This window comes from Myxine glutinosa, chromosome 5, assembly GCF_964187855.1.
Source record: "Myxine glutinosa chromosome 5, kmMyxGlut1.1, whole genome shotgun sequence".
Classification (NCBI taxonomy): domain Eukaryota; kingdom Metazoa; phylum Chordata; class Myxini; order Myxiniformes; family Myxinidae; genus Myxine; species Myxine glutinosa.
Window position 1 is genome coordinate 113,778,665 of NC_136265.1, and position 24,679 is coordinate 113,803,343.

Sequence of the window (24,679 nt, forward strand, 5' to 3'; positions counted from 1 at the left end):
TTTTTTTTTTTTTTTGAGTTGAGATTTACACAAGGAAGTAGGCTATGGGTGAAAAGCCTGGGAATACAGAGAACGAAAGTTATTGGATCACAAACGACGGACCGCTGAGAGAAAAACAAAGCCTCAAGGTTGTACAGTGCACACTGTACAAGGCCTCAAGACACGACACGGCAAACAGACGATCAATTTATGAAAGATAAACACCGAGAAACAACCAAAGTTGCACACAATAACTTCACACACCGAAAGATAAATACAGTTTCGACAAAATACAATTGTGAACAGACTTAACTTCGAAAAACGTGGAGACCGTGTGGAGCTTCGAAAATCCCTCCCACCGTCTCCGAGATCTCTAATACAAAAAATGTCGGGACGGGCCCCGGGAAGGTTATAAGCTGGGTGGCGAGGCCGTTCGAGGCCAACCTCAGCGGAGCTGGGTCCATTTCACAATTAAAAGCTGAGCTGAATTATAGTAGTCCATCGTCTACAGCCGCAAGTAAAAGCTGAATTATAGTTGTAAATTCATTCAAAATCAACCCGGGCAACGCCGGGTGCTTTCAGCTAGTTTATTATAATTTTTCATGGCGCATCAATCTTCGACATAAATTGAGTTTGTACACTCGTTCCTCAAAAGTATAAAATCCTTCCTTGGCACCCAAAGGTTTCATCTCAAGGATTTGGAAAACATCTGAACAAGTGAAGAACGAAGGTTTGGTTTTGGTTATCAGTGATATCTGTCACCACCACCGGCCCTACTCATGTTTACCCACCACATACTGATAGGGTGGTGGTTTCATCACTCCACCAATGATAAATGATATCCCACCTTCACCAAGTCATTGTGGTTATAAAACTCACACTGGATCCAAGGTGTGTGATCTCACCTCTACATATCCGTTCACTATTGACCTTCCCACGAGGAGAATTATCCATACACAGACAACAACACAACAACAGTCATTTTAAGGCCATTTTCCCTATTAGAGCATGGGTTAGCCTTGCGGGCCCCATGACAATCTTCTCCATTTTGCCCTATTTTCTCTATCTCCCCTTGTTAACCTCCTTGCCCGTGCAGCCGAACGAGAAGGACCAAGGGAAGAGCTCTTGCTTGGTTGCCTTGCGCCGACGGCTGACGGTGGACCAGACTTCACGCCAATGCGGGTTTTCCCACGCAGGGACGCGGGACCTGTGACGGCACCAAACCCAATTGTTACGGCACCTCCCCGCTGCCTAATGTTCGGATTCGGAACCCTAACCGCAGCAACTCGAACCCTTACGTCGAGACCAGAGCTGAGGGCCGGCAAAAAGGGGGGATTTTATTTTATCATCCCCTTGTCTGTTTTCGAGGAATAGCTCCTCATCTAGGAATTATAGATTTTCACCTCAACTTTCCTTCTTTTTTTTTGTATACAAGATGGAGGCTCGTGTAAGAGCTAGAATTGATCACAAAAAGACAAACTGACACATAAAACATATGATAAAGGGAGCTGGAGACAAGATGGAGAGCAGGGACATCGGGAGATCTGTGGGAGAGAACTTCGGGGGAGGAGGCATGGGAAGGGGGGGGGGGGGGTGGGAGAGGTAAAATCAAGGTTTTGGATGGGGGAAGATAAGAGATGGTGGTGAACAGCTGTTTCAAAGACCTGGAGGGAGGAGTGGGATTGAAGAGAGTGAGGGAGTTTGTTCCAGAGGGAGAAAAGAGGAACGAAGGAGTGAAGGTGAGCAGAGAGTCTTGATTTTAGCAGTTTCACCAGAAGAGGGTTTCTAGCAGCTCTTGTGCGACCCGTAGGAGTATTTGGAGGACAGAGCACAGAGAGAGCTGGGGGAGCTAGGTTCGGAGGGGAGTCAGTAGAAGACAGAAAGACCACCAACCTGCCTGCAGTGAGAGATGAAAGGCCCTCAGAATCAGCTTCATCACGGGATATTCCAATGATTCTGAAAGCTTTGGTTTCAACAGCGTGAAGCCGAGCTAGGTGTGAGGCAGGAGCACCAGCCCAGAGGGGAGAGCAGTACTCCATTGAGCTGCGGATGAAAGCCTCGTATGTGGTGAGGAGCTCAGGTGTGCCATGGAAGGACTTCGCACGACGGAGGATGCCCAGTCGGCGACTGGCTTTGGAGGCCAGCTTGGAAATGTGGTTTTCCCAGGAAAGAACATGGCAGATCGTGAGACTCAAGAGCTTGAGTGACAGAACGTATTGGACAGGATTGTTGAGAAAGTAGATGGGAGGGTTGTCCAGTCGGTCTTTTCGGAGAGACATCGTAAGAGTGTGAGATTTGTCAGGATTGAAAGACATGTTCCACTTTTTGACCAGTCTGTGATTTTGTCCAGGTCTGCAGAGAGTGAGGAGGCTGCAGACTGCCGATCTGAGGGATGAGGAATGGAGCAGCAGAGAGTGGAGTCATCAGCAAAGAGATAGAGAGGATTTTACAGAGAGTCGGAGAGATCATTGATGAAGACCAGAAAAAGCAGAGGGCCCAGAATACTACCTTGGGAAACCCCAGCCGGGATAGTAAGGAGAGATGAGAGAAATCCATTCAGTGCTGCACGTTGACTACGACCAGAGAGGAAGTCCGCAAGCCATGTATGGAGGTTCTAATGGATACCATAAGGCATAAGAGGAGAGTTTGGAGAGCCATTCTTGCTTTGGGGTGCCAGACCGTATCGAAGGCACGAGATATGTCAAGGGAGACAGCTCTGATTTCCTGTTTGGCATTGAGAACCTCCATCCATCATGACACTTAATGTTGGCAAGTCGAGATTCTACAAAACATTTGTGGAGACTATTGTTGAGAGCCCTCCCAAACCCACCACCCTGCCCACGTTCCCCCTCCAAGGTCCGAAAGACCCTTCCCCAAAAAATTTATTCTGTATCCATCTTGTTCTGCTGTGCTCCTCATCGTTACTTGCATTCCTTGTTTCTCAGTCCCCTTCTTTATCCACCCCCTCCTCCCCCACCCCCTCCTGCTGTTGTTCCTTTTGTTATGTTACATCCTGATTCGTTCTGTGTTCTTGCTCTTCCATGAGCCTTGACTGCATGAAAAAAATAAACAAAGTTGTCCAAGTGGAAAGCACGTTCACGATTCAATGAAGGAAAAAAGCATTTTATTGCTTCAATATTGTCTTGCGTTGCTTTATTTCTCAATCTCCGTCTATGGTGGGTCCTCTGAGTCCTCAGGGTATTTTGGGGGTGTTTAGGATCTTGTCGGTGTTAAAGTGATGATTCATTGGATTAGCGATTTATTATTCTCAGGTCACAGTGTGTACGAACAAAAATCCCTCCCAACTTTCTCCCCAACATGTGCATAAATTAGCAAACCAATGCGCATACATTTGCACAGCAATGTGCATGACTTATCATGACAATGCGCAAACAAACAACATAACACAACAATGTAGCATACATTAATGTCGCAATTTGCACGCGTTAACAAAACAATGTGCATTTAGCGTCGTCTGCATGAATACAGGTGACCAGGACTACTCGTCACGCTGTCCACAGCAGAGGATTCGCCGTCGGACAGGACCTGAGATGTTGCTGTGTGGTCTCCGGTCGCCTCTGGGACAACTTTTGGAGAATCCTCGTTTTTCAACTTGTCTTGAGTCATGAAGTCGTCTGCGGAATCAAAGTATTTCTGCTCCTATTTGTGGGGTGAGAAACGGTGAAGGTGGGAGTAACAAGAATGACGAATACAAAAAGTATATGATTAGACGAGCAGTTTTAGGACACACGATCTTCCATTACTTTTTCCAAGCATTATAACATCCCGGGTGGTAAAAGTGAAGGTAAATTCGACTACATCAGAAAGCATTGACTGAAAGCATGCATTCCTCACCTGATGATTGGTACTTATCCTCAAAAAACACACAATATTAAGTTGACATTACTGTATCTCCTTTTTTTGGTGCATTCTATAAAGGTTTTTTATGCGTTAATAATTTTTTTTATTAATTTTTTTTAATTTTATGTAATGTTTTAATTTAAAAAAAGCTATGACCCCGGTTTGCAGTGAGTGCACCCTTCGAAGTTCGAGTAGTAATTTGAATTTGTTCATGGTGTCGCCCATTACTCATTCACTCTTCGTGAAGGACACCTTCCATGTCCACCAACTAATGCCAGCACACGAAATGCTCAGCTTATAGACGTCCATCCGAGGGACAAATTGGTGATTTTACGCAACCTTGACCTTTGACCAAATTATTAATTTGCCTTCTCCATATTATCATAATAAAACTTTGTTGAAAATTTTACGACAAAACCCAAATGGTAAAAAAGTTATGGCCCGGACACACACACACACACACACACACACACACACACACACACACACACACACACACACACACACACACACACGCTCCAGGCCTTCTTAACTCCTGTGTCGCCCTCATTGAGGCCAGGCCTTAAATAAAAGAGAAGAAAAGTGTGTGATGAAAAGAGTGAAAAGTCCACAGCCCACACGCACCCCATCACGTATCATATGTCGTAGGTTGACCAAGTATTGGTCCTCATCCCCGTAATCGTCTTCAAGAGCATCACCCAGTTTGGGTTGTTTCTCCAAGGGCGAGACAGAGTTGAGAAAATTGGTTTTAACCAATGAAGTGAAAAAAATAAACAGAGAAGGCAAAATATTCTCGATTTGAAGCAGCTAAGGTAACCAAGAGATGCAATGACACCTTTCACAAGGAACAGGAGAGCCGAGGAGATGCGAACAACAAATGACCTCTCCTGGGCCGAACTTGCAGCAACTTTGCCCCGCAATGCCAGCTGCAAACTGGGCATCCTCCGTCGTTCCAGGTCTTTCCTTGGAAAATCAGAATTCCTCTCGGGCTGCAAAACCTTTGTCTGTAGCTCAATGGCGTACTGCTCTCCCCAATGGACAGAGTTTACAGATTACACACCTACACCTCATCCCTCACCCCTAGCCCCCTCTGGCAGCTTTAATTGCACCTCCAGGGCTTTAAGCAGACGATGCACCACCTTCTCATGTCCTTCCCCCATCCCAACCGATAATCTTTTCTTCCTCCATGAACCCCACCTCACTCAACCCTCCAACTTGCAGGTTACAGTACTTCTTCCCTTCCTCATTTGTTCATTTCCTTGCTGGTTGTGTCAAACTGGGACCCCATTGGCCCAATGTCAGTACATTACCTTTGTGCTCTCTTCCCTCATTCTTCCATGAGCCTCAATGTTGCATGAAAAAAAGTACACAAATTCTGCACACAGGTTAATAGTGCTGCCATTACCAAACAAGCTGAGAACATTTGTGGCGGTGGAATGCTCGTGACCTCCACCACCTAAGGTCACCCCTGTCTGCCTGTGAGTAGGTTATCTCTAAAGGTTGTGGACGGATTCAGACAAAGTTTGATGGAGGTGTGTGTGTGTGTGTGTGTGTGTGTGTGTGTGTGTGTGTGTGTGTGTGTGTGTGTGTGTGTGTGTGACAAGTAAAATATTTTGGTTGAGGTCCAGATCCAGATCCGGTCTTTACGTAAGCTGTTCAGCCTGGTGGTGGAGGTAAGCTCTCTAACGAGTACCGTTCAAGTTTTACACCTGTGCTATCAATTACATATCCAGGCATTATCGAAATAAAACCACACACTCAGTACAATTTGCAGGTGAGAATAAACCTTTCCATTCATTCCGAGACCTGCCTTCCCTGCATCGGTCCAATCAGCAACGGCAACCTGCTTGAAGCATGACCAGCAGCAATTTCAGAACGCTTTGCAGCAACTTACAAACATAATTATGGACTAATCTTCTGTTTGAACATGTTCTTGATATGGCATCAATGTCAACGACTGGAAATGACCTCAAATCAATTGTACCTATCTCGCTCTTCTTCTTCTTCTTCTTCTTCTTCTTGCATATGGCATACAGGCCCATGTCTAAATTATACTTTAACACCATCACAAGTTTGACAACAGATTATATCAGTCTTGGTCACGAAGTCTTGTCGTCTTGTCTTGAAGACATTTGACGTTCTTGACGTTCTTCATTCTTGACGAAGACGAAGTATCAGTCTTGTCGTCACGAATCAAGTCGTGATTTTGTTTTTATCCTTGAACTTGAATGTTTAATCTGAATTATAACACTTTTGGGGCTCGTTTGTATCTCATTTGCATATATATTGGACAATTTGTCCAGGGAGGTAGGTCTGTCGTCTTTCACAATTTAAATGGGACATTGGGACAAAAAGCTCCCCAAAAAGCTTACATACCAAAATTACACAAAGTTGTGGTTAGATCATTAACAACTCAAACAACTCACCATGGAAACCATTGCTTGCGACTTTGGGTGAAAACCTGAGCGTTTCTGTGATGGAAAAATAGGAGATTTATCGATATCATCTTCCATATCGTCATCCTCGATATCAGACATGGCCTCCAGACCTGACACAAGTACACATTGGAATGTTTAGTTACATCATAACTAAAGGCCAAGGAATCCAAGAGGCACAACAAAAACACAACCACTTTTCAACACAAACCACAAAATGACGCCGACACAGCCTGTGATATCATCCTCCTTTTTCCTTGCAACTCACAATATTGCCCAGAAATGTAAATCGGACCAGAGCCAGCCTTGAGCTTTAAAGTCACTGGTGGTTTCACATTGAGGCCCAATAATGGTACCTGGGAAAGGAAGACAACGGAAAACGGTATGGAATGGATTCAAGAACAAGAACAAGTAGGAGAAGGAAGTAATGTCACCCCCACCCACCAAAAAAAAAAAAAAAAAAATTAAAAACAGGAGAAAAAAAGGAAGATGGAGTACGACATGGATACAGGGAGATAGAGATACAGGGAGCGTCTATACCGATAGCTGTACGGAGGGTTTCAACGTGGCGATCGTAGCAACGACGTTTCTGCCTTGGCTGTCCAGAGATTGAACTTCAACAGAGTGCATCTCGTCAGAAGCATCTCCACCAAGACATACCTGGGTAACACCAAACGGTAAGTTAGCAATTCATAATTCAAAGATACAAACAACAACACCGAAAGTGTAACAGCGGCGTAGCCGGGCTTGTAAAATATTATAAACCACAAAAACATGCGATTGGCTTTTTGAACAGTCGCTAATGCTGTTCATGACATTAAACAAAGAAATTTGGAGGAATCCCGACATCCGTGAGGTAAGTTTTACAAACAGAACTGAGCGAAGATCTACTGTAATCTACATGCCCCACAAAGGTTGGGTAAATAACATGACCCTTCCTGCCGCTAAAGTGACGTTTTTCGTCGCGGCTTTTTGAAACCCACCAATTAAGGTTTTGTTTTGAAAACCACCAAGGAAACCCACGTTTCCTGCTGTTTAACACGAAACTGAAAGGGAGAAGCTCGGTTGTGCTCATTTACCAAGCAGCTAGCTAGCGCTTGCCAATCCAGCCGTTCCTTAAGGGTTTTGAATGGAGTGCTTGCTCGAATGTTTAAACCACTTGGTGATCTCTCCACAAGAAACTTGGTAAATGAACACACCCAATGTTCTTGAGACCCGACCATCGATCTACTGTAATCTATATACCTCAAAGAGAAATGACCCTTCGTGCCTCACCCGTCGTGAGCGGGTGTACTAGAAAATTAAAATATCGATCGGTGGAGTCGACCGTTTTAATGACATCATAGACGTAATGACGTGGGGTGACGGCCGGACACAAAACTGCCGCTACTTTAATATATAGAACATGATGTATTTTAACCTCCAGATATCGGTGAGGAGACTCAACGCAAACGTATGAAAAGCAGAGATACAAGTATTAGTGAAGAAGAAATAACAACTCGTATTAATAACAATAAAGAATTTGATGAAATATTTAAAGAAAAGGATTTATTTCAACACATTTACTATAATGATGAAGAAAAGGAAAATTTTCCCATTGACCTTTACAATTCATTAAACGATATTTTTCAATAAATAAATACAGAAGATGAATACCGAAGAAAGAGCAAGAAAGTTTAAAGAACATCAAGAGTTGCTTTCAAAAGTTGTAAAGCAACAGGAAGAGATAAAGAAGAAACGGAGACAGAAACTAACTGGTGAAGAAGCCTTTGAAAGAAAACAAGAGAAATTTTTTAAACCACTTTAGAAAACTCAACAAACGATTTCACCTACAGTTCCCACGGTAGAATTTACTCCGAAAAATCTTCAAATGCTCAAAGATTTTAGTCAAATGACAGAGCAAGAACTTGGTGAATTAGAACATGATGATGAAGGATTATTTCGGAAACTTGAGGAGGTAAATCAACCCCCTAATTATGTTGTGGAAGCTCTTCAAAACAATGAATATTCGGTGGGTTCAAAAACCAGAGCAGGTCTCATTCCAACAGAAGAACCAGCACAGTTTCATCTTGTGAAAGAAAAGTTATTGATATTTAATGATAAATTGGTGTTCTTAAGTTCTGCTCAACCAAATGTTGAATTAACTCCAAGATTAATGTTTCTTCTAACAAACTCCGGATTCAGCGGTTCAAAATATTTTGAGGAACCACTTGTTATGGAAAGAGAGGAAGATAGGGTATATATTGATTTACTAAATGCACTTGATTATGGAGTTTCTGTTGCTGGTAAAAGTAAGAAGAATGAGAAGGAGAAACATATTATTGATGCTTTAAGTAAACTTGGTTCAGGTGTTAGTTTTCTTCCAAATGACCCATCACAATTAGTTAATAGGCTATTATTGTTGTTAGGTAGTAAGAAGGCTGGAAACAACAATTGTTTTAATGAATCCTCAGCCATTTTAGACCAGTTGATGAATATGAAAATAATTAATAAATGTCAATACAAAGATATTTTATTAGATATTAAATAAGATGAGAAGCACAATTCTTAGTTTTAATTTCACAACGAGTGATTACACAGCATCATTCCCTTACCCACTACAACTTGACCCCCTTACCTCATATGAGGCATCTTTATTGTCAATGGAGACTTACAATACCCTTTTTAATATCACAGAGAAAAACAACAAGTTTAGTTATAATCCAGGAAGTGGATATAAAACTATAACCGTTTCACCCGGAGCTTACGATCCACACTGCGTTTACATGTTTACTCTGGTTCATACACTGCGTTTACATGTTTACTCTGGTTCATACACTGCGTTTACATGTTTACTATGGTTCATACACTGCGTTTACATGTTTACTCTGGTTCATACACTGCGTTTACATGTTTACTCTGGTTCATACACTGCGTTTACATGTTTACTATGGTTCATACACTGCGTTTACATGTTTACTCTGCTCCATACACTGCGTTTACATGTTTACTCTGGTTCATACACTGCGTTTACATGTTTACTCTGGTTCATACACTGCGTTTACATGTTTACTATGGTTCATACACTGCGTTTACATGTTTACTCTGGTTCATACACTGCGTTTACATGTTTACTCTGGTTCATACACTGCGTTTACATGTTTACTCTGGTTCGTACACTGCGTTTACATGTTCACTCTGGTTCATACACTGCGTTGACATGTTTACTCTGGTTCATACACTGCGTTTACATGTTTACCCTGGTTCATACACTGCGTTTACATGTTTACTCTGGTCCACACACTGCATTTACATGTTTACTCTGGTTCATACACTGCGTTTATATGTTTACTCTGGTTCATACACTGTGTTTACATGTTTACTCTGGTTCATACACTGCGTTTACATGTTCACTCTGGTTCATACACTGCGTTTAAATGTTCACTCTGGTTCATACACTGCGTTGACATGTTTACTCTGGTTCATACACTGCGTTTACATGTTTACCCTGGTTCATACACTGCGTTTACATGTTTACTCTGGTCCATACACTGCATTTACATGTTTACTCTGGTTCATACACTGCGTTTACATGTTTACTCTGGTTCATACACAGCGTTTAAATGTTCACTCTGCTTCATACACTGCGTTGACATGTTTACTCTGGTTCATACACTGCGTTTACATGTTTACCCTGGTTCATACACTGCGTTTACATGTTTACTCTGGTTCATACACTGCGTTTACATGTTTACTCTGGTTCATACACTGCGTTTACATGTTTACTCTGCTCCATACACTGCGTTTACATGTTTACTCTGGTTCATACACTGCGTTTATATGTTTACTCTGGTTCATACACTGCGTTTAAATGTTCACTCTGGTTCATACACTGCGTTTACATGTTTACTCTGGTTCATACACTGCGTTTATATGTTTACTCTGGTTCATACACAGCGTTTAAATGTTCACTCTGGTTCATACACTGCGTTGACATGTTTACTCTGGTTCATACACTGCGTTTACATGTTTACTCTGGTTCATACACAGCGTTTACATGTTTACTCTGGTTCATACACTGCGTTTACATGTTTACTCTGGTTCATACACAGCGTTTACATGTTTACTCTGGTTCATACACTGCGTTTACATGTTTACTCTGGTTCATACACTGCATTTACATGTTTACTCTGGTTCATACACTGCGTTTACATGTTTACTCTGGTTCATACACTGCGTTTACATGTTTACTCTGGTTCATACACAGCGTTTAAATGTTCACTCTGGTTCATACACTGCGTTGACATGTTTACTCTGGTTCATACACAGCGTTTACATGTTTACTCTGGTTCATACACTGCATTTACATGTTTACTCTGGTTCATACACAGCGTTTACATGTTTACTCTGGTTCATACACTGCATTTACATGTTTACTCTGGTTCATACACAGCGTTTACATGTTTACTCTGGTTCATACACTGCGTTTACATGTTTACTCTGGTTCATACACTGCGTTGACATGTTTACTCTAGTTTATACACTGCGTTTACATGTTTACTCTGGTTCATACACTGCGTTGACATGTTTACTCTGGTTCATACACTGCGTTGACATGTTTACTCTGGTTCATACACAGCGTTTACATGTTTACTCTGGTTCATACACAGCGTTTACATGTTTAACTGGTTACCCTGGTTCATACACTGCTTTGACATGTTTAACTGGTTACCCTGGTTCATACACAGCGTTTACATGTTTAACTGGTTACCCTGGTTCATACACTGCGTTTACATGTTTACTCTGGTTCATACACTGCGTTTACATGTTTACTCTGGTTCATACACTGCGTTTACATGTTTACTCTGGTTCATACACAGCGTTTACATGTTTACTCTGGTTCGTACACTGCGTTTACATGTTTACTCTGGTTCATACACTGCGTTTACATGTTTACTCTGGTTCATACACTGCGTTTACATGTTTACTCTGGTTCATACACAGCGTTTACATGTTTACTCTGGTTCATACACTGTGTTGACATGTTTACTCTGGTTCATACACTGCGTTGACATGTTTACTCTGGTTCATACATTGCGTTTACATGTTTACTCTGGTTCATACACAGCGTTTACATGTTTAACTGGTTACCCTGGTTCATACACTGCGTTGACATGTTTAACTGGTTACCCTGGTTCATACACAGCGTTTACATGTTTAACTGGTTACCCTGGTTCATACACTGCGTTGACATGTTTAACTGGTTACCCTGGTTCATACACAGCGTTTACATGTTTAACTGGTTACCCTGGTTCATACACTGCGTTGACATGTTTAACTGGTTACCCTGGTTCATACACTGCGTTGACATGTTTAACTGGTTACCCTGGTTCATACACTGCGTTGACATGTTTAACTGGTTACCCTGGTTCATACACTGTGTTGACATGTTTAACTGGTTACCCTGGTTCATACACTGCGTTGACATGTTTAACTGGTTACCCTGGTTCATACACTGCGTTGACATGTTTAACTGGTTACCCTGGTTCATACACTGCGTTGACATGTTTAACTGGTTACCCTGGTTCATACACTGCGTTGACATGTTTAACTGGTTACCCTGGTTCATACACTGCGTTTACATGTTTACTCTGGTCCATACACAGCGTTTACATGTTTACTCTGGTTCATACACAGCGTTTACATGTTTACTCTGGTCCATACACAGCGTTTACATGCTTAACTGGTTACCCTGGTTCACACACTGTTGACATGTTTACCTGGTTACCCTGATTCAACAAGCGAGAACGCAACCTGAAAAGCGCTTCTGATTGTGCGTGGTGAGGATTCACTGACGAATAGGAAAAGAGGATCAATTGGGCGTGGCGAGATAGCTCCTCCTACGAAGAGGCGAAGCTTAATTTCGGTTGGGTGTGGTAAGTAAAATCCACCAATGAAAAGGAAAATGTTTCCTGTTGGGCGTGGTTAGGGAGGGGCGGAGCGTGAACGAATGTCTGCTGCAGAGAGTGGTCATCGATGGTAAATGACGCTCTAGTACAGTGCGTGTACAGTACGGTATCGCGGCTATTTTTATTACATCGTCACTGTGTCCTCCATCACGGACTCGGTGTTCATGTTTGTTTGACGTTCAAGCGGAAGTTACAATTTTTAATATGATAAAGCGGGTTTTTATTTCCCATTTCTGTATGCTGCACCTTGCCCTGGTACACGTTGATGTTAATCGTTCATGTAGGGCGTGGCTTGCGCTGTTTATTCGTTCATGTAGGGCGTGGCTTGCGCTGTTTATTCGTTCATGAAGGGCGTGGCTTGCGCTGTGTGTTTGATGGAAACACGAACTTGTTTCTCCATCGATCACGTGCGAAAGCCGTGGATACCATTTTATTTATTGTGATGTTTTTTTGTTTTGTTTTGTTGTTGTTTTGGTTTTGGCCCAGTCAGTTCCGGTACTTGAGACGTTCGCCAGGGTTGTGGGTCAAGCCGATCATCTGTGGGATTGATGTGTATCGTGTTGTGACTGATCTTTATTTAGTAAAATTAAACTGAAGGTGTGAGGAGGGAATTAAAATGAGGGTGATGAATGAATGGACAGAGATTATGGACACACGTCGTGGGTATGGGAGACATTTGGGGGAGGGTAGTGGAGGCGAAGGGGACAAGCCCCAACCCCCCCCCACCCCCAAACCCTCACCCCTCCTCTCCAAAACTCCCCCCTCGCCCCTCCTCTCCAAAACTCCCTCTTCACCCCTCCCCTTCAAAACTCCCTCCTCACTCCTCCCCTTCAAAACTCCCCGAGCTTGACATGCAGGACCCAAATATATTGAATGAGCACGAAACCATACACAGGAGTGAGCACTGAATACGAAGAACGATCAATACAAAGAGAACATCAAATTGATGGCAGCGTAGACCAATCAATTACCTGGCTGTTTCGAAGTCTATCTCTCGCAGGACCAGGACAAGCGACCACGAGTGGGAAAACGGAAACCAATTTAGTTAAATTTAATCGATCAAGTTACTTTATATGTCCTCTTCTGATTTCAGCAAATAATATTTTGTTCTTATTGAGTGATACAAATCTCAATTGTTGTTTTAATAAGATTGGTGATTGATGATTTGTTCTGTAATATGGCTGGAAGTTTTCAAAGTTTTGGTCCTCAAACTGGAGGTCCTCATAGTGGAGGTACTCAAACTGGAGGTCCTCATAGTGGAGGTACTCAAACTGGAGGTCCTCATAGTGGAGGTACTCAAACTGGAAGGCCTCATAGTGGAGGTCCTCAAACTGGAGGTCCTCATAGTGGAGGTACTCAAACTGGAGGTCCTCATAGTGGAGGTTCTCAAACTGGAGGTCCTCATAGTGGAGGTTCTCAAACTGGAGGTCCTCATAGTGGAGGTACTCAAACTGGAAGGCCTCATAGTGGAGTTACTCGAACTGTTTGTTATCAGGCAATGCACACACGGAGGAGAGTGGAAATGGACACCGAGCTACAAAATGCCAATGCTTATCCTGTCCCCTCTGGCATCACCATGGAGTATGGGACGGCTGGTTTCCGTGCTCCTGCATGCAATCTTCCCCACGTGATGTACCGCATGGGTCTACTGGCGGTGATGAGGGCGAGGTACACCAGAGAAGTCATTGGGGTAATGGTGACTGCCTCGCACAACCCAGAGGTAAGTTACCTGTGTGTGTGTGTGTGTGTGTGTGTGTGTGTGTGTGTGTGTGTGTGTGTGTGTGTGTGTGTGTGTGTGTGTGTGTGTGTGTGTGTGTACACACACGTACCAGATTTGTGCTTTATTACCTCTTCCCACCCACCCCTGCCCACTCCCATCCCTTCCCCTGCCCACTCCCATCCCTTCCCCTCCCTCCCTCCTCCAACCCACCCCTTCCTTCAACCCCACCCCTCCCTCATCTCACCCCTTCCTCTCACTCCTTCCCTTTCCTCCTCTCACCCTCTCTCCTCCCTACTCTCACCCCTATGTCCTCCCTACTCTCACTCCTTCCCTTTCCTCCTCTCACCCTCTCTCCTCCTTACTCTCACCCCTATCTCCTCCCTACTTTCACTCCTTCCCTTTCCTCCTCTCACCCTATCTCCTCCCTGCTCTCACCCCTTCCTCTCCCTCCTCTCCCTCCTTCCCTTTCCTCCTCTCACCCTATCTCCTCCCTACTCTCACCCCTTCCTCTCCCTCCTCTCACTCCTTCCCTTTCCTCCTCTCACCCTATCTCCTCTCTACTCTCACCCCTTCCTCTCCCTCCTCTCACTCCTTCCCTTTCCTCCTCTCACCCTATCTCCTCCCTACTCTCACCCCTTTCCTCTCTCTCCTCTCACCCTTTCCCATCCCTCTGGACTCCCACCGCATCCCTTCCCTCCTCCTACCCCACCCTTTCACTCCAGACTCCCACCCTTTCCTTGCGACAGGTGGTGATTCATATGTTTACAGTGCCTTCAGGAAGTATTCACACCCCTTCACTATTTCACATTTGGTTGTTCCAGCCTGAATTTAAATTGGATTATTGTACACCGCTCCTTTCCTACTCCATCTCCAGGCGCTGCATGGCGTCATCACCGGGCACTGAAGGGGGCCTGGCGATGACGCGCGCTGAAAGGAAGTACTCGGTTTTCACTCGGGTTTCTTGTTACCCTCGCCAGAGAGGGTATTGTATTTGAGTCCGTTTGTCCGTTTGTCTGTTTGTTTGTCCGCACAGAATAAATATGATTTTCTCTGCAACCGTTGGTCCAATTGACAGGAAATTTTCACCATAGGTGCAACTCCACCTGTAGAATTTTTTAATGATAATTATGACGTCATAGGTCACATGGTTTGGCCGCTATCTCGGAAAAACCGAAAAACTTTGCACGTCTTGCTGAATAGAAAAAACTGAGACGTGGCTCATTGTAAAGAACTCTCCATGGGGAATAAAATATGTTAATGATGATGTCATTGGTGCCTCCATTATGACGTCATAATTCGACAAGTACAAAACTTCATCCGATCAGATGAAATTTTTTGAGAATAATCTAGGAATAAATTAGTTTAGAAAAAAGAAATAATGATGACGTCATTGGTCACGTGGTTTGGCCGCCATATTTGTTTTAACACAAAAGCCTTAAAAACCACTGAAAATACATCCTGGCGATGGTTTGCAATCACTGATTGCTCTTTTTCTTGTTTATCCAATTGCAATCAAACTTGACAGGGAGACCAAGGGTCACATGATTGGGGTTGTAGCAATTTAACCCCCTTCCCTCCACCACTCCAAGGTGGGTTTCACACCAAGGGTGTTGCATGTTCAGGTTTTCATGGTTGGGCTAGGCCCCTTAGTTCAAATGAAGGGAAATCTTAACGCTACAGCATACAATGACATTCTAGACGATTGTGCTTCAAACTTTGTGGCAACAGGTTGGGGAAGGCCCTTTCCTGTGTCAGCATAACAATGTCCCCATGTACAAAGCGAAGTCCATGCAGAAATGGTTTGTCGAGATCAGTGTGGAAGAACTTGACTGGCCTGCACAGAGCCCTGACCTCAACCCCATCGAACACCTTTGAGATGAATTGGAACGCCGACTGCGAGCCAGGCCTAATCGCCCAACATCAGTGACCGACCTCACCAATGCTGTTGTGGCTGAATGGAAGCAAATCCCCGCCGCAATGTTCCAACGTCTAGTGGAAAGCCTTCCCAGAAGAGTGGAGGCTGTTATAGCTGCAAAGGGTGGACCAACTCCATATTAATGCCCATGATTTTGGAATGAGATGTTCGACGAGCACATACGGGTGCGGGTGTGATGTTTCGGGTATCCACATACTTTTGGCCATGTATTGCATGTTATTCCTCATGGAGGGTTCTTTACAATGAGCCATGTCTCAATTTTTTTCTATGCAGTGCTTTTGGAGAAAAAGAGGTGCAAAGTTTTTTGGTTTTTCCAAGATGGCGCCATACCACGTGACATATGACGTCATAGTTATCATTAAAACAATTCTACAGGTGGAGGTGCACCTGTGGTGAAAAAAAGATTACAAACCACCAACACGTTTGATTACCTTTTGAAACAGTCGCTCCTGCTGTTTAACATTAAACTGAAGGGGAGGAAACCCGGGGTATGTTTAGTTACCAAGCAGCTAGCTAGCGCTTGCCAAGCCAGCCGTTCCTTATCAACAGATCAAATGGAGTGCCTGTTTATATACTTAATGCACTTGGCGAGCGCTGTACAAGAAACTTGGTAAATGACCAAACCCACAATGTTCTTGAGGCCTGGCCGGAGATCTATCGTAATCTATATATACCCCAGAGAGGAATGACCATTCCTGCCACTCCCTTAGGGAACGGGTGTACTAGTCAAGAAATTGACCAAATGCCAAGTACTCAACAACGAAGTGAAAGGATCCTGGAAGCTGAAGAGTGCCGAAATTGTACCAGTGATAATTGGGCAACTGGAATGATAAAGAAGAACCTTGCAGGGATCTTACAGACCATCCCTGGGAGCATTACGACAAATGATGTGCAGGTGGAAGGTGTCTGAGGTTCAGTGATGATCCTCAAAAGATCCTCCTCGGAAGAAAACTTTGAGAACAAGAAAACTTCACAAACTGGTCCATGAATCATGATCCTTTACTGAAACGGAGGTGGATGCTTGGAGACCTGGGAAACCTACATATTCCACCCTCTGAAACCCGCATAGGAGAGAATATACACTCACTCACACTCACACACACACACTCACATTTATTATTATAGATTAAATCTTATGTTGTATGTTGTGTCCACAGGAAGACAATGGTGTCAAATTGATGGAAGGGATGGGGGAAATGTTGCCAGTTAGTTGGGAGAGACACGCAACATCATTCGCTTCTGCTCACCTTGGAGAGCTTCGTACACAGCTGAGTGCTCTGCTCCGAGATTGCCCAGGGACTGAGAGCAGCTCACCTGCACAAAAGTACCACGTGCTAATTGGTGAAGACACACGGTAAGTGCATTGTGACCATCGTTTCGGGGAGACCCTTCATGTATTAGCGATTTAGGTTCCCATTGGGTGGTGTGTGTGTGTGTGTGTGTGTGTGTGTGTATGTGTGTGTGTGTGTGTGTGTGTGTGTGTGTGTGTGTGTGTGTGTGTGTGTGTGTGTGTGTGTGTGTGTGTGTGTGTCAAACCATGAAAGTGATGCAACGCAAGGCAAAGCAGGGCAGCTCCCAGCTGAACCAGCGTCCCTGGGGACTAACCATCCTCAGAGGATTTGTGGTAACTTCGACAAGGTAATGCTGTCGTTAACTCAGATATCCAGGCTGTAGGAGGTGGCCATTCTGGGTTAACCAATGGGGAAAACTTGTCTGAAGTCAAAGTGCGTAAATGTGGGATTTCCAATTGCAAAACTTGTCTTATATTTACCACAAACAATATAATTAATTGTACAGTAACGGCTAGATGTTACAAGTTAAAATAAACAAAATAATCAATAACATGTAAAACCTCAAATATAGTTTACCTATTGACCTGTAGCAAATGTGCGATGATGTAATATGTTGGTGAAACAATGCAGAGATGTAATGTGAGAATGAATGCACACAGGAGCGGCATGAAAAACCCAGATAGAACTACTGGTTGTCCACTACTTACCCATCATGTCCACTACTTACCCATCATGGCCACTACTTACCCATCATGTCCACTACTTACCCATCATGTCCACTACTTACCCATCATGTCCACTACTTACCCATCATGTCCACTACTTACCCATCATGTCCACTACTTACCCATCATGCTGACTGACTGATGGACTGACTGACTGACTGATGGACTGGCTGACGGGCTGACTGGCTGACTGACTGACTGATGGACTGGCTGACTGACTGACAGGCTAACTGACTGACTGACTGATGGGTTGGATGACTGGCTGCCTGACTGACTGACTGACTAATGGACTGGCTGATGGGCTGACAGACTGGCTGACTGGCTGACTGGTTGAATGGCTGATGGGCTGACTGGCTGACTGGCTGTCTGGTTGAATGGCTGAATGGCTGACTGGTTGAATGGTTGAATGGCTGACTGGCTGACTGGTTGAATGGCTGATGGGCTGACTGATGGACTGGCTGACAGGCTGACTGACTGATGGACTGGCTGACGGGCTGACTGACTGATGGACTGACTGACGGACTGGCTGATGGGCTGATGGGCTGATGGGCTGACTGATGGACTGGCTGACGGGCTGACGGGCTGACTGATGGACTGACTGATGGACTGGCTGATGGAGTGATTGACTGACTGACTGACTAATGGACTGGCTGAAGGGCTGACTGACTGACGGGCTGACTGACTGACTGACTGATGGACTGGCTGACTGGCTGACGGGCTGACTGACTGACTGATGGACTGGCTGATGGGCTGACGGGCTGACTGACTGATGGACTGTGATGGGCTGACTGACTGATGGACTGACTGACTGACTGACTGATGGACTGGCTGATGGGCTGACTGATGGACTGACTAATGGACTGGCTGATGGGCTGACTGGCTGATGGGCTGACGGGCTGATGGGCTGACGGGCTGACTGGCTGACTGATGGACTGGCTGACTGGCTGACTGATGGACTGGCTGATGGGCTGACTGGTTGATGGGCTGACTGACTGATGGACTGGCTGATGGGCTGACTGATGGACTGACTGATGGACTGGCTGATGGGCTGATGGGCTGACTGGCTGACTGATGGACTGGCTGACTGGCTGACTGATGGACTGGCTGATGGGCTGACTGGTTGATGGGCTGACTGACTGATGGGCTGATTGACTGATTAACTGGCGGACTGGCTGATTAACTGATGGACTGGCTGACTGGCTGACTGACTGACTGGTAGACTGAGTGACTGGTCGACTGACTGACTGGTAGACTGACTGACTGGTTGGCTGACTGGTTGACTGACTGACTTGTTGACTGACTGGCTGGTTGACTGACTGACTGGCTGACTGACTTGCTGACTGGTTGAATGGCTGACTGACTGGTTGACTGACTGATGGGCTAACTGACTGACTGACTGACTGATGGGTTGGATGACTGGCTGCCTGACTGACTGACTGACTAATGGACTGGCTGACGGGCTGACAGACTGACAGACTGGCTGACTGGCTGACTGGTTGAATGGCTGACTGGCTGACTGGCTGTCTGGTTGAATGGCTGAATGGCTGACTGGTTGAATGGTTGAATGGCTGACTGGTTGAATGGCTGATGGGCTGACTGATGGACTGGCTGACAGGCTGACTGACTGATGGACTGGCTGACGGGCTGACTGACTGATGGACTGACTGACGGACTGGCTGATGGGCTGATGGGCTGACTGATGGACTGGCTGACGGGCTGACTGATGGACTGGCTGACTGGCTGATGGAGTGATTGACTGACTGACTGACTAATGGACTGGCTGAAGGGCTGACTGACTGACGGGCTGACTGACTGACTGACTGATGGACTGGCTGACTGGCTGACTGGCTGACTGGCTAACGGGTTGACTGACTGACTGATGGACTGGCTGATGGGCTGACGGGCTGACTGACTGATGGACTGTGATGGGCTGACTGACTGATGGACTGACTGACTGACTGACTGACTGATGGACTAGCTGACTGGCTGATGGGCTGACTGACTGATGGACTGGCTGATGGGCTGACTGGCTGACTGGCTGAGTGATGGACTGGCTGACTGGCTGACTGATGGACTGGCTGATTAACTGATGGACTGGCTGATTAACTGATGGACTGGCTGACGGGCTGACTGACTGACTGGTAGACTGACTGACTGGTAGACTGACTGACTGGTTGGCTGACTGGTTGACTGACTGACTTGTTGACTGACTGGCTGGTTGACTGACTGACTGGCTGACTGACTTGCTGACTGGTTGAATGGCTGACTGACTGGTTGACTGACTGGCTGGCTGGCTGACTGGTTGAATGGCTGACAGGCTGACTGGTTGACTGACTGGCTGACAGGCTGACTGGCTGATGGGCTGACTGGCTGATGGGCTGACTGGCTGACTGACTGATGGGCTGACTGACTGATGGACTGATGGGCTGACTGACTGATGGACTGGCTGACTGAATGGATGACTGACTGGTAGACTGACTGACTGGTAGACTGACTGACTGGTAGACTGACTGACTGGTAGACTGACTGACTGGTAGACTGACTGACTGGTAGACTGACTGACTGGTTGGCTGACTGGTTGACTGACTGACTTGTTGACTGACTGGCTGGTTGACTGACTGACTGGCTGACTGACTTGCTGACTGCTTGAATGGCTGACTGACTGGTTGACTGACTGGCTGGCTGGCTGACTGCTTGAATGGCTGACTGACTGGTTGACTGACTGGCTGACAGGCTGACTGGTTGACTGACTGGCTGACAGGCTGACTGGCTGATGGGCTGACTGGCTGACGGGCTGACTGGCTGACTGACTGATGGGCTGACTGACTGATGGACTGATGGGCTGACTGACTGATGGACTGGCTGACTGAATGGATGACTGACTGATGGGCTGACTGACTGATGGGCTGACTGACTGATGGGCTGACTGACTGATGGGCTGACTGACTGATGGGCTGACTGGTTGACTGGCTGACTGGTTGACTGACGGACTGACGCGCCATCACATAAGCTCCCCTGAACTTTGTTCCAGGTGAGCTAAAGATAAATAAATTACGTGCATTACTTACAAAAGGACAAATAACTTGTGAAAACTAGAACGTCACTCAGAGCGCATGGTCTCAACTTGAGCGTTCATTCTGAACACAAATCGCATCGTTAACAGAACATGCCGCCATTATGGCCGATATACTCAGATATACGAAGTTTCGGATTTTTTGGAAACGGATTTCAATTCAACCAATTATGGCTGGAATACCACTTCATTGATGACATCACCGTTATTACCCAATATACCCCATGGGGAGTTGATGACGCACACAAAAACATAAATTATATTATATTTTATGAACAGCCGATACTGCACAATGAAGAAGAACTGTCAGGTGTTTGTGGTGTGTGTGTGTGTGTGTGTGTGTGTGTGTGTGTGTGTGTGTGTGTGTGTGTGTGTGTGTGTGTGTGTGTGTGTGTGTGTGTGTGTGTGTGTGTGTGTGTGTGTGTGTGTGTGTGTGTGTGTGTGTGTGCGTTTTCACGTGTTTAGTCAATTTTATTAACTGTATATAGGCTTGGACACGTACATTTGGTTGGTGTTGGAACAAAAGTGTTTGTAGGGCTTGAATCGTGGTCTGGCCTCGGTTTTTGATTTATTTTATTTATTTTCTTCTTTCAGGGCGAGTAGCAAGATGCTGGCTCAGGCTGTCAGTCATGGGGTCACAGACTTGGGAGGAACTTTCAAAAGTAAGGGTTATGTTATATGCAACCTTGACCATTGTTTCAGTATCTCAGATCAACTGTCATCAATTACCCTTTAGTTGTTTAATAGACTGACCAGACTTCTGCCACTCACCAAGTTATAACTTTTCAGCCTTGTGAGAGGATGGTTAAAAGTTTAATTGTGCATGTGTACACCCACGTTTAATAATTTAATTATTAACCATTGTTTAACCCCATCCTCCCTCATCTCGGCCCTCACTGGCATGTCTGATGTCTGCTGAAATCCACAGCTCTTGTTTCAGTATAATATCAAGAATAACAACGAAATTGGATGCAGGAAAAGGCCGTTCGGACTATCAAACCTGCGGGCTGCGGCGTACCAAAACTAGGTTGAACTAGAACTGCGCTCGGTACCTTCATCAGGTTGAACAGTTTATGTTTTCTATCCCACTGATAGGTAAGATCTGGATTCGGACCTGGAACAAAATTGAATCTGCTTGTTCTTGTCACTTACCCAACTCATCCACCAAATTTATCATAGGTCGTCCAAAACTTTTTGAAATATCGTGTTCTTTATCGTTTTTGGCCATTTCACTCAATGGTGAAGAATGACTTAGTTAAAAAAAAAAAATTCCACCAAAATCTAACCGTTTTCTCCTTGTCACATACCCAATCTCTCCACCAAAGTTCGTCCGAATGGATCCGAAACCTTTTAAAATGTACTTTCACAAACAGACAGCCAAACAAGCAAACCAAGAAGATATATGTCGTGCCGAGCACGAGACTTGCGAAATCCATAAAATAAAGTTTTGACCTTTGCCTATGGTTGACCTGTGGCTTATGTTGACCTCAAAAATAATTGGTGGTTGAATTCGGTGATCTCATACAAATCCTATTCAAATGTCAAGTCAATCAATGAAAATTGAGGATTTTAGAAATTTGGCCGACATTGACCTTTTGGCATATGTTGACCTCAAAAAGAATAGGTGGTTGAATTTACTGACCTGAAATGTAAATTATTTTCAAATTTCAAGTTGATTGGATGAAAATTGAAGATTTTAGAAATTTGACAAAGTTGTTGACCTTTGGCCTGTATTGACCTTTTGACCTCAAAATCAAATAGCTTCTTCCTTATGACCAGCTCCACCATTTGGTGAAGTTTTATAAAGATCGGTTGAAAATTGTGACCTGTAGCGGATTGACAGACAGACGAACAGACAGACAAACAGTCAGAACAATGCACAAGACCAACCAATATTTTTGAAAAATCTGGGATTTTCGCAATTAACAAGAATGATGACGTGCATAGCACGATACTTGTGAAATCTATAAAACAAATTTGACCTTAAAATTGGTCGTTGAATTAAGTGACCTGGTATGCAAATCCTCTTCAAATTTCAAGTCAATCTAATGAAAATTGAGGATTTTGGGTATTCCACCTAAGTTGTTGACCTTTGGCCTATGTTGACTTCAAAAATAATTGGTGGTTGAATTTTAATGACCAAATGGGAAAGTCCTCTTCAAATTACAAGTAAATTGGATGAAAATTGTTGATTTTAGAGATTTGACAGAGTTGTTGACCTTTGGCCTATCGCCTATGATGACCTTTTCACCTTTTGACTTCAAAATGAATAGGGTTCATGCTTATGACGAACTCCACAATTTCGTGAAGATCAGTTTAAAACTGTGACCTGCAGGTGATTGTCATACAGACAGGCAAACAGATAAACAGACAGATGAACAGACGGACAGAATAACACACATGACCAATCAATATACTTGAAAAATCTTCGACTTTCGCAAGTAACAAACAGACAGGGGTGAAAACATATCCTCCATCCACCATCTGTACCCAAAGTATGTAAAAACGACCTGCACTACCTTCAGAAAGCCGTCACACACTTTGACTTTCACGTTTTGTTGTTAAAGTCTGAATTTAACATGGATTAAATTGAGATTTTTAAAATCACTGATCTACAATTTGTCATAGCAACAATTTGGCCTAGCAAAGGGGTTGAAAAGTTATTGAATCCAGATATTTCAGATTTTCATTTTGAATTATTTTGTAAAAATTTCCAAAAAATATTTCCACTTTGACATTATGAGATATTATGTACGAGCAGAAGTACCCGGCGTTGCCGGGGAGGGGAGGGGAATGGGGTGGAGGGGAATGGGGAGGAGGGGGAGGGGTGGGGAATGGGGGGAGGGGAGGAGAAGGGGGGGAGGGGAGGAGAATGGGGGGAGGGGAGGAGAATGGGGGGAGTGGAGGGGAGGAGAAGGGGGGGGGGAGTGGAGGAGAAAGGGGGGAGTGGAGGGGGGCGGGGGGAAATGGAGGGGGGGGGAAGGGGAGCAGTCAGAAGTGGAAGCTCTTTTACAGATAATTTATATCTTAAAGGGGAGAGGGTGGAGGGGGGAAGGGTGGGGAGAGGGGGAAGGGGTGCAGTCAGAAGTGGAGGCTCTTTTACAGAGAATTTATATCTTAAAGGGGAGGGGAGGGAAGGGAAGGGGAGGGAGGGGAGGGGAGATGGAGGAGGGGGAGGGGGGAAGGAGGGGAAGGGTGGGGAGAGGGGAAGAGGAGGGGAGGAGGGGAGGGGGGGGGGGAGGCAGGAGAGGAAGGGGAGTGGCTCACATTTCTGAGTGAATGTGGCTCACGTTTCTGAGTTAAGTGTCATGCCGATCAGGAAGAAGAAGAAGCCATACTACCAAATTCGTACACTTCCGGAATTGTTTGATTTATTTGTATTCAAATGTCTGGTAATTGTTTTGTATTTATTTATGCGAATGTGTACTTGTATATAACTGTCATTCATTTAAAAAGGCTTCAGCACTATCGAGCGATAAAAAAATTTTTTTTTTTAACTCCAAAAAAACGAACCTTTTTTTTCCAATTTTTTTTGGTTTGCCTAAAACACTCCCAGGCACTCACTGATGAACCTCTGAAAGTTTGATGAAGATCCGTTCAGCCATCAATGAATAAAACGCGGACACACAGACAACTCACGTTTATATATATATATATATATATATATATATATATATATATATATATATATATATATATATATATATATA

At 44.6% G+C, this 24,679-nt stretch overlaps 2 protein-coding genes across 4 annotated transcripts in view; one reads left to right on the plus strand and one right to left on the minus strand.

Moving 5' to 3' along the window:
* Nucleotides 1-3,086: 3,086 nt before the first annotated feature.
* LOC137427226 (nucleophosmin) lies at nt 3,087-12,116 on the minus strand. The gene is made up of 5 exons (XM_068116529.2): nt 12,035-12,116; nt 6,816-6,935; nt 6,544-6,631; nt 6,267-6,388; nt 3,087-3,639 (listed from the first exon to the last, which is right to left on the minus strand). Exons 2-5 carry the CDS (start codon nt 6,903-6,905, stop codon nt 3,445-3,447), a joined length of 495 nt encoding a protein of 164 aa, XP_067972630.2. The 5' UTR covers nt 6,906-6,935; nt 12,035-12,116; the 3' UTR covers nt 3,087-3,444.
* Nucleotides 12,117-12,231: 115 nt separating this feature from the next.
* The window catches only part of PGM3 (phosphoglucomutase 3), a 44,645-nt gene continuing 32,197 nt past the window's right edge, over nt 12,232-24,679 (plus strand). For all 3 annotated transcript variants that reach the window (XM_068116526.2, XM_068116528.2, XM_068116527.2), the window contains exons 1-4: nt 12,232-12,293; nt 13,719-13,943; nt 17,037-17,233; nt 21,564-21,631. In XM_068116526.2, the coding sequence (XP_067972627.2) occupies nt 12,291-12,293; nt 13,719-13,943; nt 17,037-17,233; nt 21,564-21,631 (493 nt within the window). In that variant the 5' untranslated portion in view covers nt 12,232-12,290. The remainder of the gene's footprint in view (nt 12,294-13,718; nt 13,944-17,036; nt 17,234-21,563; nt 21,632-24,679) is intronic.

Bases quoted from the DNA above. Each gene is read 5' to 3' on its own strand.
- LOC137427226 (XM_068116529.2), bottom strand. From the start codon at position 6,905: ATGCACTCTGTTGAAGTTCAATCTCTGGACAGCCAAGGCAGAAACGTC. The intron at 6,389-6,543 runs GTGAGTTGCAAG...TACTTGTGTCAG, and splicing joins TTACATTTCTGGGCAATATT to GTCTGGAGGCCATGTCTGAT. The intron at 3,640-6,266 runs GTGAGTTGTTTG...CCCCACAAATAG, and splicing joins CGCAAGCAATGGTTTCCATG to GAGCAGAAATACTTTGATTC.